Source organism: Periplaneta americana, chromosome 8, assembly GCF_040183065.1.
Source record: "Periplaneta americana isolate PAMFEO1 chromosome 8, P.americana_PAMFEO1_priV1, whole genome shotgun sequence".
Lineage (NCBI taxonomy): Eukaryota > Metazoa > Arthropoda > Insecta > Blattodea > Blattidae > Periplaneta > Periplaneta americana.
Window position 1 is genome coordinate 106,638,869 of NC_091124.1, and position 19,783 is coordinate 106,658,651.

Consider the following 19,783-nt stretch of genomic DNA (forward strand, 5'->3'; position numbering starts at 1 on the left):
AAAGGAAAGGGAGTCATTCTATACAAAGAATACATGCCTGGTAATAAATGGCTATCTAGACCGGATGGATTGACCAGTAGAGAATGGAAGGACGCTATTAAGATGACTACCAATGTATGCCCAGTACACGCTCTACCAGGTAGGTCTCAGAATGGAATCCACTGCCGATATTGTTGGAGTGAGAAAGAAACACTTGCTCCCATTCTGGGAACCTGCCCTCATGGAGAACTACTGAGAAATAGCCGTCACCACAAGATTCAATCCTTCCTAGCATCGACCCTAAGAAGAAAAAACTACCAAGTAGAAGAGGAGGTCCATGGTTTGTCCACAAATGGGTCTACAAGGCGTACTGACATCATCGCTATCCCGACAAGATCAACAAGCGGATTCATAATTGATTCAACTGTAAGGATGGAAACATATAAAAATCAACCTGCTGAGGTACATATATATAAATCCATTATACATACTATAAGAAGAAATATCATCTAACGTCTATCGAAGTTATTGGATTACTGATTGGGGCTAGAGGAACCATCACAAAAAGATTCGCGCATTTTTGCAAGCCGTTTGGTCTACGACAAAGTCTTGTTATTGAAGTATCTATGTCTGCAGTGAAGGGATCTATAAAAATTCTAAGAAACTATTTCTAGGCTTAAATAGACTGATCTCTTTCCTATGGAGATCTGCTCACTTAAGTTGGGTCCTGCAACTAATGCTGAATAGATGACTGTGATCACCTGATGACAAATAGATACTAGGAAGATTTTATGTTTCTTCTACAATTAATGATGATTTGTTTAATCGTTTTCAATTATTTGTAATTGACTTATTTCTCTTTCTTTTTCTTCTTCATTGTTTTCTCTTTTTTCATTATAATTGCTTACTTACCATTTATTTAAAAAAATACAATTTATGGTAAGCTTTGTCTTGTAGGCAGCCTCCACTTGGAGAAAGCTGATTACAGTAAATAAAGTTTATTCAAAATAACATATTGTAATCTTTGTGATTTCCTTTTTTCGTAAATGAGCACAACTGATTCATTCTATTCCTCTGGAATACATCCGAATATTCAACATATATTACCGAAATCTAAAAATTCATTTAGAAAACATGAAGGAGCATATTAAAATAATTCCATGTTAATACTATCAGATCCAAGTGCTTTCTGGGATTTACTTAGAAATGACTGATTTTAATTCTTCTATAGTGATTAGGTTTACTTTGATATCATTCAAAATGTTGCTTCCTGTATCATTGCTTTTATTGTTTCAGAGTTTGTTGATAGTAGTTCAACCATTGTGTCACTGATACTGGTTTATGATTAAATTATCTTTGCTTCCCACGACTGTCTTTGAATGTTCCTTACTTCCCTTTTGGCTATTGGAGATAGTCTTTGTAATTGATTACATTTTCATCTGTTCTTTGATTTAAATATCTGAGATATGCTCTTTTTTTTTTTTTTTTTTTTTTTTTAGATGTTATGTTCTCATTCCATATAACTAAATTTCGTTTATTTTGTCTTTTCTTTCTCTTACCAAAAGCTTCTGTTGCTGCTTTTTGTAATACAGTTTTAAGAGATTGTCACTCATTATTGGAATTCGAGCTCATGGGAGACTATGGCAAAATGTTATTGACTCTATTGGTTGAGTGTGCAAATACTTGGATCTGTTAATAAGTTCACATTGAAAACTTCTGCTCGTGTCTTTTGGTTTTCATGGTTTTTTATGCTATTTAATAAGCATATTAATAGAAAATGGTCAGAATTAATTTCATATCCTCTGGATATTCTGGTATGATATCTGTGACATGGGGTAATGTTTTATTGTTTGTTAGCACATAATCTACTATAGATCTACTTCCTCTAACTGACGAAGTATATTTATGTACTGTATTTCTTTATGGCGAAAAAGTGAATTGGTAATTTTGAAATCATTTGAAGAGTCCACTGCAAGAATGATGGATGTCATTTGGAATACATTTTTTCAGGAGAAGCAATTGAAAGTTTGAAATGCTTAGTGCTCAAAGCTTAACTGTGATTTTCCGATCATTACTGGACAATGACTATCAGTGTTAATGCCATATAACGCTCTATGTACATTCTATATGTCTTAAGCTATGCATTGACAGTCTTGGTTCATTTTCGACAAGAAAGTGACATCCTTCATTCTTGCAGTGGACTCTTCATTTGCATCTGAAAAATCTATTTATTGCTGTCCATTTTCATTGAGTATCTTTTGTCCACTACTGCCCATGTCAGCCTCAATATTTTCTATTCTAGCATTTAAATCACCTGCTATTATAATGTAATGAGATTTATTTATCTTATCTAATTCATATTGTAGATATGTACAACATTTTTCTGTTTCCACTTTATTTCCATCCGATGGTGCATAAACTCCAGATTTTTATCGTCAATTAAATAAACTAAACCATTATTTAATTTTCAGTTCTTGGTGACAGACATCAGCATGATAATTACCAAGGCAACTAACAAAATAGATTGAGTACATGTCTTTCAAAACTTTCGAAATCTTAATTGTCCATGGCCTTCTATGTAACAAAATACACCTGTACAAGATGTGCAAGGTGAAAATGCGTAAGAATTAAGCCGAGATCAATAAAAGTGAGAACAGCCAATGAATTTTTTGTTAAGTAATCGGCATTAGAAACCAATCAATCAAATTTGACTAAACTGAGAAATAAATTTCCAGCTATAATAGAAACTGATATGGAGACTGTACATTCAAGTTTTTATTTATGAATAATTAATGGGCGGGAGGGAGGGAGGGAGGGAGAGAGGGAGGGAGGGAGGGAGGGAGGGAGGAAGAAGAAACTATTACCTTCATAAGCCCCCAAAAAAAGTGTGCAAAGCAGCAGAAACGTATTTTTGGGTAAGGTTGTCACAAAGATCAAATTTCACACTGGCATTGCAGATATAAGTAATGGGAAACTGATATGTAGAATTGCACATCCAAGTTCTTATTTATGAATAATTAACACAGGGAGAGAGGGAGGGAGGGAGGGAGAGAGGGAGGAGAAACTATTACCTTCATACACCCAAAAAAATCGAGTGCAAAGCAACAGAAACGTATTCTTTAAGTAACACTGTCACGAAGTTCAAATTTTACACTGGCACTAGCAGTGCACAGAGGTATACCGATAGTGTGTAGTACTCATATACATACCTTCTACTTCCGCACCTTCATTAGGAGTGATGTAGCCTTCTCCTTTATTTATTTGATATCTAATTATGCCACCATCTTTCTTTTGACTTAAATCCTCTCCAGTCCAATCAATTACCTCGATCTGTAAAACATACAACACAATCATACTTCATGGAAGCAATATCCCCATTTATTAAGTACAAAAATCAGCAATGCAACCTCTGTTTAACAGTTCTCCACACAATCCAGGTAATTATCGTGTTTACAAAGGCTCGCCAAAACAAAGTTGATTTATAAAATATAACAAGTTCATATAACTCCCAAATACATTAATACCAAAAAATGTAAGTCTTTCAGAATAATATGAAGGCACTGAATTTAAAGAAATCCGTGCATTTTTACTGCTCCATCATCAAAGCACAAATCTTAGACTCTTCGGTCAAACATTATGTAATCTTTACAAAGGTCACCAGGAAATTTCTACAAGGTCACTATACTTTTCTACTTTTTCAAAACAATTTCCACCACTCAATATACTTCCACATTTACCTCAATCACTGAACCAACTCTGGCATTTAGAGAAATACTAGAGTTGGTGGAAATTGTTCTTCTGGCATGCCACCGAAAGCTCCTCCTCCACTTCATCTTCACCTCTGGGAAAAGTCATTGGAGCAAGATAAGAGCTGTATGGAGGATGATCAAAAGCAATCATTCCTGATTTTGCAAAAAAAATTCTGATGTGAGATCCACTCTGTGAGTAAGTGCGTTATTGTAGTGCAGTAGCCAAGTGTTAAGCCCATGGGCGGAGATTTTGGCTGATTTGAAATGAGCACACTTTACTTTATCACTTAGCAGTCAGCAGTCACCATGCATTGTGTTTTGAGTACATTTCACTTCACGATGCCCCACTAAGTGAAGAACGTACAATCATCCTCTTCTTCACTGACATGAACTTCCTCACAGTCACTAGTGCACTCTCATCTTCGATTACCCACACTCTGTTTTCTTCAACAAACAAAATTTGATAACACAATCTCAAGGGAAAAAATGGAACTCTCTGCATCATAATCCACAGTTAATTCGCGCTTTACCACGAAAATCATTTATAGCTGCATTTAGATTGGCAACAGGTCATGATTGTTTGGCCAAACACCTGCATAGAATTGGAATATACCAGTCCCCTAACTGCCTATTGTGTAACTCAAACCAAGAAATGGATTCGGAACACCTCAAAATCTGTGCTTCAGTGACTGACCATGATAATATCTTGAGATTGTGTTAAGGGAAAAAATGGAACTCTCTGCATCACTGGAGGATACATATCACATTAAAACTTATAGATTATGTGTTAAAATTAATAAAGAAGTTTAATAATACGCACCTGCAGCGCATTTAGTATTGAACATGTGCCGCATGAGTTTGTGTAACTTCGTGAAACTAATGATATTTAAGGCGGGGGGGGGGGGACAATAAATAATTGTCCTTGAAGTCCTTGTTCAGCCGGAGGTCGAAACAATACACATACTCGACAAAGAGGTCCTTTATCAATAACTGAGTAAGCTGTAGTATTTGTAGTTGTGGAATTAGGTTTCTTGTTGATTATCCCCATCCCTACTGGTTGGTACTTGGAGTTGGAATTGGAATGCGTGTTGTAGACGTATAATCAGTCTTTTATTTTTTACACAAAAATGCCTTATGTCGCCCATCTTACTCGATTCAATTTCATTAATTTTATTCCTCCTTAACACTAAAACGGCATACTGTACGCGCATAAATATTCACACACTACTCATATATCTCCAGTACAAAAGCGAACTGAACTATTGTTTACATTAAACTGAGAGAACATTCTTCTATTGGTAGGTAACCACGCACACTGCACGTAACGTGTCTGAGTACTAAGTGACGGTGACGACATGCAACACTGTTGTCCACCAAAAAATTCAGATTTCCGCTAAGAATGCATTGAAAAAAATATACAGGAGTGTGATGAGGATCGAGATGGCTATGCTATAATGGGCTAAGTGTGGCACATACAAATGCTCTAACCTTAAATTACTGATCTTCCATATAATGTACATTTTGTGTGCTGTCTGCATCCCCTTGGAATTAATTCTGCCGGTGCCCATGCGTACAATCATTTGAGCAAAAACTCTGTCCATGTCTTATAGTATGATATGCAAACACACCCTCAGAAGCTAGTTACATCATCTTGGGGTTTTAGAAGAAATGAAGTAATGCTCGAAGTGCTACATTTTGCTTATTCAGCATCTTTATGTTTCTATAAATGCATATGCTGACAGATATCACTTTTGCCGCCATGCACCGTTGAAAAGCCTACACCATGTTTGACACTTGACTTTGGATTTATTTTGAGAAGTTTTATCTAATAAACTTAAAAATTCGTTTGGCATGGTTTCATTAAAACTACAAGTATGAAAACATAAGATAAAATAAAAAATAAAATACCTGTAAGTTCTTTCCTAACAACACAACGTGTTCATAAGAACAGTAGTGAACATTAAACTGGTTTTATTATTGAATTGCTCTGTTATGTGTCTGTGTTTTTTTCTTTCTTGTCGCATTTGAATTAACAAATAATCATAGTCTAGCTGCAATGAGAGGCAACAATAAGGAAAACGTGTAGTGTTGACAATGATTATTGGCTCTTATTTCACTACAGATGATGGATCAGGCAATAAGCAATCAGGAAAGTTTTTATGGTGCTGCATTTGCTGAAATTGCAGTTATTGTTTCATTATGGACTACAGGAAATAATGATTATAACAAGAACATCAATACCATATAACAACGACGATAATAATGATGATAATAATAATAATAATAATAATAATAATAATAATAATAATAATAATGTAAAAAATGGGACAAATTCTTCTTTTGCTTGTAACCGATGGGACAGTTGGCTTATAGACATAACACGGGAATGTCCCGTACATATGGTCACCATAGTTTTAAGATGCATAAAATAAGGAACTCTGATTATGAAATTCTGTGGATTTGTTAAAGAGTTTAGTGAAAAATATTTTAGTACTGACAGAAAAATTTTATTTTGCAAAATTTGTGTAGGAAAAGTTACAGCTCAGAAACATTTTACAATCCAACAATATTGAAGTACTGCTAACAATTCGCTGCAGAAACCAGACACCACAAGCCATTTGAGAAATCAGTCAGCAGTTCATCTCCAGATAGTGCATCTCAGTGTTCTATGGATCTTTGTGAGATGATTGTTTCAACGAACATTCCTTTATATAAAGTAAATATCCACACTTCTCGGAAGTTTTTGGAAAGGTAGGCTACACAACTCATCTTAACCCCAATTTTTGGTACCCTTTCTTGCTGATGGTGAGGAGAAATGGGTACTTTGTGAGACTATATGAAGATAAACTGAAAATGAATGAAGAGCTTTTCGATGTAGAATTTTTCCTGGAAAGTGTAAACAACACAGAAACAGGAGAAAATGTAAATGAAGAAAAAAGAAGAAACCTGAAAGACAAGATAAGTGACATAGTGAAGAAACATTCAATGGTAGGAATAGTTGAAACAGAGGGAGATGTGAGGTCAAGAATACAAGACAGTGCTGAGGTGGATAAACAGCTAACCACAGCAGACTCTGGAAATTCCACAGGTGCGAGGACAAAAACTCTGGCATGCTTGATGACGAAGGTAGGCAGGAAAAGAGTGGGGATTAGTGGATTCGACACTTGGAGGAAATCAGTGATGACATCACTCCAAGGACTAGCAAGAGGAGAGGGGAATCACGACAATGAGAGGGCAAGAAACAGTGGAAATTTCTGCAGTTCAAGTAAAATAAACAACATGAATATAGGTCACTAGGTGAGGAGTAAAGAGAAGGCCAGGAAAGAAGATAAAGTGAAAAGAAGAGACGGGTCGACCAGAAAGGAAAGCACAGATAATGAGAAGAGACCAGATATTGGAAAGCAAATATGTAATAGTAAAGAAAAACCAATCCAGAATTTAAGAAAATGGTGTGTAAGTTGTGAACAAGTGGCAAAGGATATTAAAAAGAAAAAGAATGGAGTGAACTGGGGAAGAAAATGAGAGAAGAACATAATGTTATAAATAATGTAAAATGTAAGAATATAGTGTAAAAGATAACAAATGAAATAATGAAGTAATATAAGAAGTTAGGCGAGCTAGGAGTAGGGATTAGCCATGATACATGTCAGTAATGACTGAGAAGTATGAAAGAAAGAAAGAAATGTAGTATGAGATGGGATAAAGAATATGAAAAATAATTTATGTCATATGAGTAAAACAAGGAAGAGATATGTAAAGAAAACACCTTTTAGGATATAAGGCTTTAATAAACAGAAAACCAATACAGGTTACTACAACAAACAAACACGTTGCTATGACACCAAGTAATTCATTTTCATTACATTCTTCCCCCCTTTGATGTTACTTGCTAACATAGTCATCCAGGTACTTAGGCGATACTCTTGTCCGATTAGAACGACGAAGCTGCTGTTCTTGTAGACCATTATCACTGTTATTTTCGTTCCCACCATTAACTGTAGAGTCCTGTCTTACAGGGATGCTGTTCTGTTCATCGTTGACATACCCTGTGTGTTTTTCTATGAGATCCCGCTCTTTGTTGTCATTCTCATGTGGTAACATAGATGGCGATTCCTGGGCACATGGAGCTAACTGCCTTGTAGATACAGTATCTTCTCTATCATCTGAGTAGCGGACATGAGCATACTCAGGGTTCGCTTCTAGAAGTACTACCTCATCAACCAAAGGGCAATATTTTGTAGGACACTCATTACGTTTTAGCAACACTGGTCCAGGTGTTGTTAGCCATGTTGGTAGAGAAAAACCGTAAGATGATCTCCTGGAATGAATAAACATACGTTCGTGGGGAGTCTGGTTAGTTACAGTGCACAGCAACGATCTTATTGAATGAAGGGCATCCATGAGAACTGTCTCCCACTGTGATACTTCTAACTTTCTGCCTCTCAGAGCTAATAAAATAGTTTTCCATATTATCCCATTGTACCTTTCAGCTTGCCCATTGCCTAGAGGATTATACGGAGTAGTGCGACTAGATGCTATACCATGACTTGCTAAGAAAGCTTTCAATTCATACAATATAAGGGATGTACCTCTGTCTGAATGGATGTAAGAGGGCATACCAAATATGGAGAAAAGTTGTTGTAAACATTTAATTACTGTCGAAGACTTCATATCCGAGCAAGGAAATGCGAAGTGATATCTAGAATATTCGTCCACAACTGTCAGAATGTACCGATTTCTAGTAGTTGAAGGGATTGGTCCCTTGAAGTCTATATTTAGTCGTTCAAAGGGTGAGGTTGCCTTTATTAATTTTCCATTGTGTCTGAAAAATCTAGGTTTAAGTTCTGCAAATACATTGCATGATGCAGTTACTTTCTTAATATCATCGAGTGAGTATGGTAAGTTTTTACTTCTTACCCAGTGATAAAGACGAGTTATTCCAGGATGGCAGAGTGCTTGATGTAATGTTCTTAGTTTGTCTCCAGGCATTTCTGTAGCAGAACATATACGGGAGAATGCATCAGCAACTGCATTTTCTCGTCCAGGCCAGTAAACTATATCATATTTATAACACGACAGTTCAAGTTGCCATCTCTTAATCTTCTCATTCTTTATCTTGTTCCTTGTAATATTATTGAACATGAACATAACTGATTTCTGATCGGTTATCAGCTTAAAATAACGACTTATGAGGTAATGTCTCCATTTACGCAAGGCCTCAACAATAGCATAGGCTTCCTTTTCGACAGCAGAGTGCCTCTGTTCGGTTTTAGAAAGAGTTCTAGAGAAGAAAGCAACCGGTCTCCCTGACTGTGACAAAGTCACTCCAATAGCAAAATCAGAGGCATCTGTTTCAACTGTAAATGGGGAGTCTTCGTCAATAGAAGTTACAATTGAATCTGCAACTTCTTGTTTTAGACTCTTAAAAGCAAGTGCAGCATCCTGAGTCATAGGAAAAGCCTTACATTGAACAAGAGGTCGTACCTTCTCGGAAAATTTGGGTATCCACCCTGAATAATGTGCAAACATTCCCACTGCACGTCGTAAAGTGCGACTGTCACTAGGTTGAGGTAAATTTAACAGAGGGCGAAGTTGTTCAACATCTGCTTGATAGTTTTATTCTCAATTGTATAGCCTAATAAATTGATACGTCTAGTAGAGAAGACAGATTTATTCTCATTTAGTGTGAGTTGAAATTTCTCTGCAGCTTTGAGAAAACGTTGCAAATTAATATCATGTTCTTCCTGAGTACGTCCACATATTGTTACATCATCCAAGTACGAAAATGTATCCTTTAGATTTTGTGATTCAATAATAGCGTCAATAGCTCTTTGGAAACATGCTACCCCATTCGTTACACCAAAAGGAATTCGACAGAACTGATATAATCGACCACACGCCTCGAAAGCCGTATATGGCTTATCTTTCGACATAATAGGTATCTGGTGATACACACTACGCAGATCTATAGTGCTGAATATTTCATATGACATGTATATTTCATATGTAGTGAAAATGAATTACTTGGTGTCATAGTAACGTGTTTGTTTGTTGTAGTAACCTGTATTGGTTTTCTGTTTATTAAAGCCTTATATCCTAAAAGGTGTTTTCTTTACAATTTAATAAACAGAAAACATAAAATAATAAAGTAACTATGGTTAAATTATTACGTCCTATAAGATTTGATGTAGAGGTGAATATTAATGGCGCAGAACAGCAGTGGAAGCACTGGTATTGTATGTTTAAAAATTTCGTGGAATCTACAAAAGCTAATGAAGAACAGAAGCTTTTGCTGCTCACTAATTACATTGCTCCCTCTGTATACGAGCATATCAGCGAAGTTTGCACCTACTCTGCTGCTATCGCAGTATTGGAATCCTTGTATGTTAAACTGAAGAGTGAAGTTTTTGCCAGGTACCAACTTTCTACTAGATGTCAGTTTCAGGGTGAGTCCGTGGATCAATATGTTGAAGCATTAAAATTATTAAGCAAAGATTGCAATTTCAAGGCAGTTTCAGCTGACTAAAATAAAAATGAATTTATACGTGATTCATTTATCAGTGGTCTCTTATCACAGCATATAAGGCAACGTCTACTTGAAAATTTAACACTGCCATTAGATGTTGCCATTAGTCAAGCCAGATCATTAGAAATGGCGGAACAAAATTCAAAATCTTTTATTGTTGTAAATCCATCTGTTAATGCTGTACTTGACCAGAATAAACAACCCTTAAACCATGAAAACTCTATTTATGGAGACGGACCTACTTCTGCAGCTACGAAAATGCTGTGCTATTTTTGTGGTCGTGGAAAGCACCCTCGTACTCAGTGTCCGGCTAGAAATGCCATCTGTAAGAAATGTGCCAAAATGGGGCATTTTGCTAATGTTTGTAAATCGAAATTTTTCAAACAATCTCAAGATAAAACTTCAGCATCCCTCTTAGCTGCTTCACCATCCTGTCTTTCTAAAGCCGTTATACAAATTAAAGTTAATGGCTCTGAAACTGATGCATTAGTGGATACAGGAAGTTCACAAAGTTTCATTAGTCTTGAATTTGCATCTACTCATAAGTTCAAGATTTTACCAGCTCAAGGTCATGTGTCTATGGCTTCTACATCTCTCCAATCTCATGTGAAAGGAATGTGTATAGTAACATTACAATTAAAGGATCACACATATAATCGTATTAGCCTGCTAATTTTAAAAGGCTTATGTGCTGATGTAATTATTGGACATGACATTTTAAGACAGCACACTAGTCTCAATATTTCGTTTGGTGGATCTAAAGATCCTCTTTCAGTATGCAGTTTAGTTACTGCTCTTGTCCTTCCAGCATCACTTTTTAACACACTTCCTTCTGATTGCACTCCTATTGCCATAAAATCTCGACGACACTCAAATGAGGACAATGAGTTCATCACACAATAAGTTGAAAAATTATTATCAGAGGGAATCATAGAAGAAAGTCGATCTCCATGGCGAGCACAGGTCTTAATCACTTCCAGTGATAATCATAAAAGACGAATGGTAATTGAATACTCTCAGATGATTAATAGATTCACTCTTTTGGATGCATATGATACATGTCAGTAATGACTAAGAAGTATGAAAGAAAGAAAGAAATGTAGTATGAGGTGGGATAAAGAATATGAAAAATAACTTATGTCATATGAGTAAAACAAGGAAGAGATAGAAATGGAAATGAATAATATATGTAGAAAAAATAGAGAGTGAATTAAATAGTAAACGAAGTGTTAGGGATAGGGGGAATTAGAAAAAGTTAGAATGATAGATAGTGACATGATTAAAGTACGAAATAGAATAAGTGATAAGTGAAATGAATAGACATATAAGGACACAGTGATGAATAAAGGAAGAGAAATGCATGAGTCAGCCACTAAATTTATAAATATGATGTAAGTAGTGTAAGAACGAGAATGCTGGCCCGAATACAAGAATGTGAAGGACCAGCAGGACCAAACAGTTGGGTGACAATAAATCACCTCACCTCACCCCACCCCCCCACACAATATATATCACATCATATCATATATCATATCATATCATATCATATCATATCATATCTTTCATATCATATCATATCATATCATATCATATCATATCATATCATATCATATCATATCATATCATATCATATCATATCATATCATATCATATATTCCTAGAGTCCACATTATGAGTATTAATATTCACAAAAACAATTTCGTTGAATAGTGAACAAAAAGTGTTCTGTAATTTTTGGACAATATTTAATTTCTTTTGTGTCATGTTTCCAAGTTTTCATGTCACATTTTGGTATTTTTAGGGCATAAATACATATATATATATTTCCATAGTTTTTAGGTCATGCTTTGCAAAGTATTTTCAGTAATAAATCTAAGATAGATATAGCATTTTAAAAATCTCCTACTTGCGTCCTATAATCACACAAGATAATACAATTTTATAACTGAACACCAGTTTGAATCCCACAAATTTCAATATCTTGCTTGCTACAGAAATCAGACATATCAATTTTACTAAATAACAGATCACCCTAAAAAGAATACAAGCACCTCTTCTTGAAAGGAGACATGCGAACGGGAATTTATTTTATTTCCTGGGAGGGGAGGCAGACTATCTCTCAACTCAAGATTTAAAAACTGTCTTACAACACAGAAATATTCATTCATAGGTTGTTTACTAATATTCAATACGTGGAGATGTTTTGTGCATGTTAATGTCTCGTGTAATGACTGTATTTAAGTTATGGAAGGTAAATAACAGTAACAGCAATAAAATTAAAAGGCAGATCAGTACCGAAATAAATATGGCATCTGTCAACAAGCGATCACTTAGTTCCCATTAGTTACTGAAGGTCCTTATCACTACATTATCATCATAACAGTCACAAGCTACTCTTATCTACACTTTGTATGCATGATACACACCTCAAACAATAATGTAGCATCTGGTGGAATTGATGGTGGGCTTCCATTCTTTCCATATGCATACTCAGGTTTACAAGTCAAAAGAGCAACTTCTCTCTTTCTCATAGTAGCAACGCCAATATCCCATGATTTAATAACACTGCCTGTAAGAAACATAGAATTTCACCTTTGGAAGAACCTTATAAACTTTCACTTTCTTGCAAATGTTAAGTCAGCATACAAAATAACAGTTTATAAAAGTTATAATTTAATGGTTTATGGATACAATGAAATCAATTCTGTACAAATTAATTTCATCTTATAATTCTATGACTGATCAGAATAAAATAATAACTGGTTAACCACCAACCCTGCCGCCGCCGCCACCACCGACCGCCACCACCACACATACAAATAACCAAACTGGATGTTACTAGCTATTCATATCATATTAAAAACTGCTTTTATTAATTCTACTACAGAAGTATTTCTGCTCATGCCTCATGTATAATTAGGCTTAATATCTTACCAAACAACAAATAGACAACTATTTCCACTGTATACAGCATTTACAACACTTAATTATTGTAATATATAATTAAATGATAAATATATACTTGCACAATAAAATTCAGTCCTCCTACAATTACTGAAGCACGATGGTTTTTAAAGCTCTGTTCCATGTCATTCTACAAAAGGACTTTATAAAGAATCTCTCAATGAACAAGACAGAAGATTCCATGCCAGGTATAAGACAAACCATTCAAATTTTGAACTGCCTCAATATTGGTAACACATATCCTATAAACATTGTTAATATAGTTAGTCTCATGGTGTAAGGCACATGTTCACAAATTTTCTCAAATCACAGCACCTTTAGTGTTGCAGAATTTTTTCAAGAATTTCTAGGTCAAAGAAAAAATATTTATCAGTTCCATTTATTAACAAGATAATCTGTGTGCCAGATGGCACTGTATAACTTCTCAAACCTTGGTTTTAAATTAATAGGATAATGTTGCCCTCATTTCTTGTTACATGTTAATGTTTGTATTGCACTTGTTTTTTATCAAAACTACTAATAAACATATTTTTGCAAAGGTATGACATTGCAAATGAAATTACAGATACTGTCTCCTAAGTAATGTCGGTTTTGCAGCAAAATTTTAGTTGCAGTACGTTGTGACAAGAAACTATTCTCTGTGGGTTGTAATATCAGTGTCCTGTGCCAGAGAAGGACGTCTTGTGTGAGAGAAAGACAGCAATACTAGAGCAAGAGGGAGGAGATATCCATTTTCTGGCTGTATTAACATTTATCATGTCATAGCTCCTATAATAGTCAATCAATAGTGCTATAATTTTTATGATTGATAGATCAATGTGTAAGGAAAGAATAATAAAAATTCAAAACCAATTTTTTTTTTTGAAAAGAGAGACGAAAAAATAGTAACTTCAAAGTAATGTGTTCGAAGTAGACATTTACACATTCAAAGGTTGGTGAGCAGCAAACTTTTTAATTTTTCACTTTAGATAGAGGGTCAAAGCAAGAGAAATGTTGAGTAGGCTAATATTGAAAATTACTTTTAAAAGTTGACACTACTCAAAATCTTTATTGGTGTCTGAGTTAAGGCAAATTAAATGAGCATTTTTGCTTGGCGAAAGACTTTTGTCTGTTAAAAGAGAAAGAACACTGGGATATTAAAAAAACCTCGTAAACTCTAAACATCAACTGCCGTGCATGGCTGTTACCATAAAACACAGCCTTTTGTCTCTTTTTTTTTACTGTATTGCTTCACTCAACAGGCAAGGTGTAATAGAAATACTCCTTCACATGAACGAGAAATGATCTATTTCTTCTGCAACATATAAAAATGAAGGGAAAATCATAATAGTGTGTCAAGTGTGGGAGTCTATTTTCTTATAACTACGTGTCTTGACTGATGCAGGCATTCTAAACAATAGTGCTCTTGTTCCAGAATGCTTTAAGATCGAACACTGTGCTATAACCTGTATCCTTATAATAAATGTACAGAGGGAACGGTTTACAGGCGTACTTAGAAATTTATTTCTTTTATATCAGGCAAGCTACTGATTTCAGAATTAAATAAATGCTCAACTGCCAATGTACCCTTTGACAGCGATACTCCTTTATTAGGCAACATTGTGCTTCTCTGATTCACTGTAGATCATATGCGGGAGATTTACCGTGGAGAATAATCTAATCTTCAAAGTAAAGGGCATTAGATTCTATGGTCTGGAACAAGAGCATCTTTCAGAGAGGTTTGTTATCCCACGACAGAACCAATTTCTGGTTTTTGATGCCAAGAATTCAGTGACACTCACTTCGACTTCCAAATTTTTTTAATTTCTTCCACGCACGAAGTGGGTCATAGATCGAAGCAGATGGTAATATGAAGTCACAGGGCTTATATGCCAGGTGTGGTAGCAATTTGATTCCTCCCAATTTCTGGATTTTTTCCATGGCTGTTCGAACAGTATGGTGTCTTGCATTGTCTTTTATTTTCATTAACTAATGTCTAGTACCTCTCTCTCAAAACTTCATGAACTAGTTCTAGTTGTTGAGAATAAAGATCTGCTTCGACTGCACGTCTATTTGGAACAAATTCCCAGCGAAATTACACATTCAAAATTCAACCAGACAGACAACATTACTCTGGGGCTGACCTGATTCTAACGATTTTGGCAGGCTGATAGAGATCAAGCCTCTGTTTTGAGGTGTCAGGGTTGCGATATTATATCCATTTTTCATGATATGTAACAATTCTCCTAAAAAAATCTCCCATCCATGAGATTAGAGATACATATCCACTCTGCACTGAGCCTATACGAGTGTCTACAACTTCTGTTTGATTTTCTAAGCATCCTAATGTGGTGACAATCTACGAGTACTTATTTTTTGTAGATTTTCTTCCAAAACTCTGTGTATTCTCAATATTCCATACCTTAAGTCTTCCAGGATGTTGTAGATCTTTAATGTTTCCTTTTCCATTACTGAAACACTGGAACCATCATTGCACTAAACATACATTAACAACACCTTCACCCTTAACTTCATACATTCTTCAAGCCGAAGCAGCAGCTTTATAATCTTTTCTCCAGTAGTGCTTTTTAAAGATTCTAATCTCAAACTTTATTACCTCCATTTTATATTCTATGCATTAACAATTGGCAATTATCACATACTCACAATACACATAATAACCGTATCGCATTGCTCAACTTAATAAAATCATTAAAATCCTACAAAACGCCCAAACTTAAAAAATCGACATTACTTATTATGAGACGACATAATTCACTAAGCTTCAGCACTTCACAACAAATATCAATCTCTACTTACTTTATTTCTTAAGTCTTGTTATAAGATAATTCTATAAATTTCTTTTGACATCTAAAGGTGAAAATAGATAATATTAATAAATGAATAGTAAACAAATAAATTAAGAAATTTCTTATAGAGATTTCCTCTCTGGTTATAAGTAATCCTACAGCCCATGTTAAGTTCACACAATTGGAAACCATTAGTGTAGGGGTACGACCACACGAGCTACATTTGTAGCAAGTTTTCTGCTACAAATGAAGCTGCCGTAATTGTCGCAAAATGGGTGGCCACACGGGTGCTACAATTACTGCCAGTTTCTGCGTTAAATGTCGCTACGTGTGGCCACATGACATGCCACATGTAGCGACATTTGTAGCTAGTTCATTTGCCTTTTGCAGCACTCAGCCGTAGTGTAGTAGAAAGCTTTCTTCCGAGATGGATTATGAAGTCAAAATCGCTGTGTGTGATGTTAGTGTACATTATTACGGTCACACACAATTGTAATGCGCATGAGAAGAAAATTTATAGCAGTGCCATAAAGTTAACTTTTATTCCTGTGTCGATTTTACAACAGGCAATATTGTTCGTCAGTAACAATCGGAAGTACGGTGTGGGTGAAGGGTTTGCTGAAAGGCTGTATGAAGACCTAATTTCTCGTGGTTCTGTAGAAGGGTCATTGGGATGTACGACAGGTTAGACATGCTCTTCCCTTTTCAATACATGAATTTCTGAAGCATCTCCAAGTAAAAAGGAGTTTTAAACATGACCCAAAACACAACTCAAAGAGGCAATCTGTTTGTAACATATTTGAGAGATCTGTCTTGTAAAAGAATTGTGTTTTTTAACAAATGAAGTCGCTGTGAAGGGTTTACTGGAACGCTATTGTATGGATTTTATTATTGAAGGAAAACTTTGGTCGAAAATGAAAGAAAAAAAATGTGTACTCTCAAAGAACGGTATTTTGAATAGAGTATAAGTAAACACATCTATCATAAAAGTTCTCTTTTTCTTGGTTTTGCAGAATGCTTATTGGACGTTGCGGCAATTTAAACTTGACCCTTATATCCCAAAATACAACTCAAAGTGGAAATGTCTTTATAAACAATACTGATTTTTTTTTTTTTAATTTATTTATTTTATGTCGCTTTAACTTAGAAAGTCATATCGCGACAATACGTACATAAACAATTCTTACAGTTTACATAGAGTTTACTGTATTACAATAATAATTTAGATACATTTGTAAATGTTGATAGCTTTCAGAAATTTAATTAAGTTTGAACTGAATGATGGGTTGTTTAGAACTGTTGATAAGTCTTTTGGTATATGGAATTGATCTCGATGAAGGTGATATAGTGGACATTCAGAAATTAAATGTTGTACAGAGATCCTAATGTGGCAATTGGTGCATGTTGGAGGAGGAGTTCTGTCTAGAAGATAAGAATGTGTAATTTTGGTGTGGCCAACTCGCAATCTGGTGATTATTACTTGGTCTTGACGTTTAAAATTCTGTAGTGGATATTTCATTCTGGGATGCTGTACTATTTCGTGAAGTTTGCTGGATGATGACTCTGTCCATGATGTTTGCCAATGGTTGTGCAGTTTTCTGGTTATGTATTTAATGGAGTCTGTATGAGGAATAGATGTGAAAAAATGCAATGGAAGTCTTGTAGCTTCTTTTGCTGCGGCATCTACAGTTTCATTTCCAGGAATGCCCTGATGAGAAGGGATCCATATTAGAGTTATTTTTCGTCCTTGTTTCATCAAGTCAGTGAGGAGCTGGTGTATTTCTTGAATTAGTGCGTTGGTAGAGAATATATCTTGAAGAGCTTGTAAACTTGATTGAGAATCAGTGTGAAGAAGATAAGATTTATCAGTCTCTGTTTCCAGAATATATTCTAAAGCTTTTTTGATGGCGTATAACTCACATGTGAAAACAGAATAAAGAGATGGCAATGTGTACAACATCGTGTGGTCAGGGTAAACTACAGCACATCCACATCCTTGGTTAGTCTGTGATCCATCTGTGTATATGTGACGGTAATTACGGTACTGATCCCATTGTTCTCTGCAAAATTGTTGATACGTAATATTGTTCGTTTCGGTTTTAATATGATACGTTAGATCCAGATTTATTTCAGGTAACATGATTCTCCAAGGTGGATGGGCAGTGTTTTTATTTCTTTGAGAAATGGAAGGGATTGACATATTCATTTCGTTAAAGTATTGTTTCAGTCTAGAAGAAAAGGGTGCTGAATTTATTTGTTGTTTATCATGATGTTCAGAGAATATATATGAATTCATGTTAGGTCTAGATGAAGCTGCGATTTTTAGAGCATAGGAAATGCTCAGTTGTTTTCTTCGAATATCAAGAGGCAGTTCATCTGCTTCTATTTGTAAACTGGCTATTGGACTTGTTTGGAATGCACCCAATGCGATCCGAAGTGCTGAGTTTTGTATTACATTAAGTTTTTGTAAAGAGGATGATTTTGCTGATACAGCCATAATCGAGTTTAGAACGAATGAGGATTCTGTAAGTGCACATTAAGACTTTATAGTCTGCGCTCCAGTTTCTCGCAGCAAGTGTTTTCAAAAAACTAATTCGTCGCAGGCAATCTTCTTTAAGAGCAGCTAAGTGAGGGGCCCATGTCAGCTTTCTGTCAAATATAATTCCTAAGAATTTTATCGTGTTTACTATTGGTAATTTATTATTGTTCAGATATAATTCAGGCTGGGCATGTGGTGTATTTCTTTTTGAAAATAATATGCATTCACTTTTATTAGCTGAGAATTTAAAACCGGTTTCTTTGGCCCAATTTTCTATTCCTTTCACTGATGATTGGATAATGTCTTGCGTTGTTGTCAAGTTTTTTCCTGTGCAAAAGATAGTGAGATCATCTGCAAATAGACAGGTTTTTGCTGGTAAACTTACATGAGATGTAATATTATTAATGGCTACTAGAAAAAGTGTGACACTAATAACTGAACCTTGAGGCACACCGTTGTTTATTATAACTTTCTTTGATAATGTACCGTTAACTTTGACTTGTATTGTACGATTTTGTAGAAAATTATGGATAAACCTAATCATGTTTCCAGTGATTTGGTTTTTTATTAGCACTTTCACAACATATTGGCGCCAAACCATATCATATGCTTTATGAATATCTAAATTAACTGCAAGAAGATGTTGCTTATTAAGAAAGGCGTTCAATATTTCGGATTCCAATGTAATTAAGGAGTCAATTGTCGAGTGAAATTGTCGGAAACCATTCTGTGATGTTGTGAAAAAGTTTCGTTGTTCTAGAGTCCATCGTAGACGTTTATTGATTATCTTCTCCAGCAACTTACACATTGTACACGTCAAAGCAATAGGGCGGTAATTTTCTGGTGCACTTCGGTTTTTATCAGGCTTGAGAATTGGTATTATAATAGCATTTCGCCATTGATCAGGGAACACTTGTTTGGACCAAATGTAATTATACACTTCATAAAGATATAAAACACCATCCGGTGGGAGTTGTTTTAGAAATTCATATGGAATATTGTCTGGTCTGGGGCTGTTATTCTTAGAGTGGCTCAAGGCGTCTTGCACTTCTCGTAGAGTAAGTATATCATTAAAGCTCTGGTCTGTATTGCAGTTCATTTCATTTGGATCGAGTTCAGGGGCATTGTTTTTAATCTGTAAGAAATCTTGTTCATAGTTGCAGTCACTGGATATTTTGGAAAAAGTATCTGCTAAGGTATTGGCTATGTCTTGTGGATTAGTTACTAAGACATTACT

At 35.3% G+C, this 19,783-nt stretch overlaps 1 protein-coding gene across 5 annotated transcripts in view; it reads right to left on the reverse strand.

Annotated features, from left to right (window-relative positions):
* The window catches only part of LOC138704929 (peptidyl-prolyl cis-trans isomerase FKBP4-like), a 233,637-nt gene that overhangs the window by 140,262 nt on the left and 73,592 nt on the right, over positions 1 to 19,783 (reverse strand). For all 5 annotated transcript variants that reach the window (XM_069833355.1, XM_069833352.1, XM_069833351.1 and 2 more), the window contains 2 exons: positions 12,681 to 12,823; positions 3,189 to 3,309 (listed from right to left, as the gene is read on the reverse strand). In XM_069833355.1, coding sequence (XP_069689456.1) covers positions 3,189 to 3,309; positions 12,681 to 12,823 — 264 coding nt within the window. The remainder of the gene's footprint in view (positions 1 to 3,188; positions 3,310 to 12,680; positions 12,824 to 19,783) is intronic.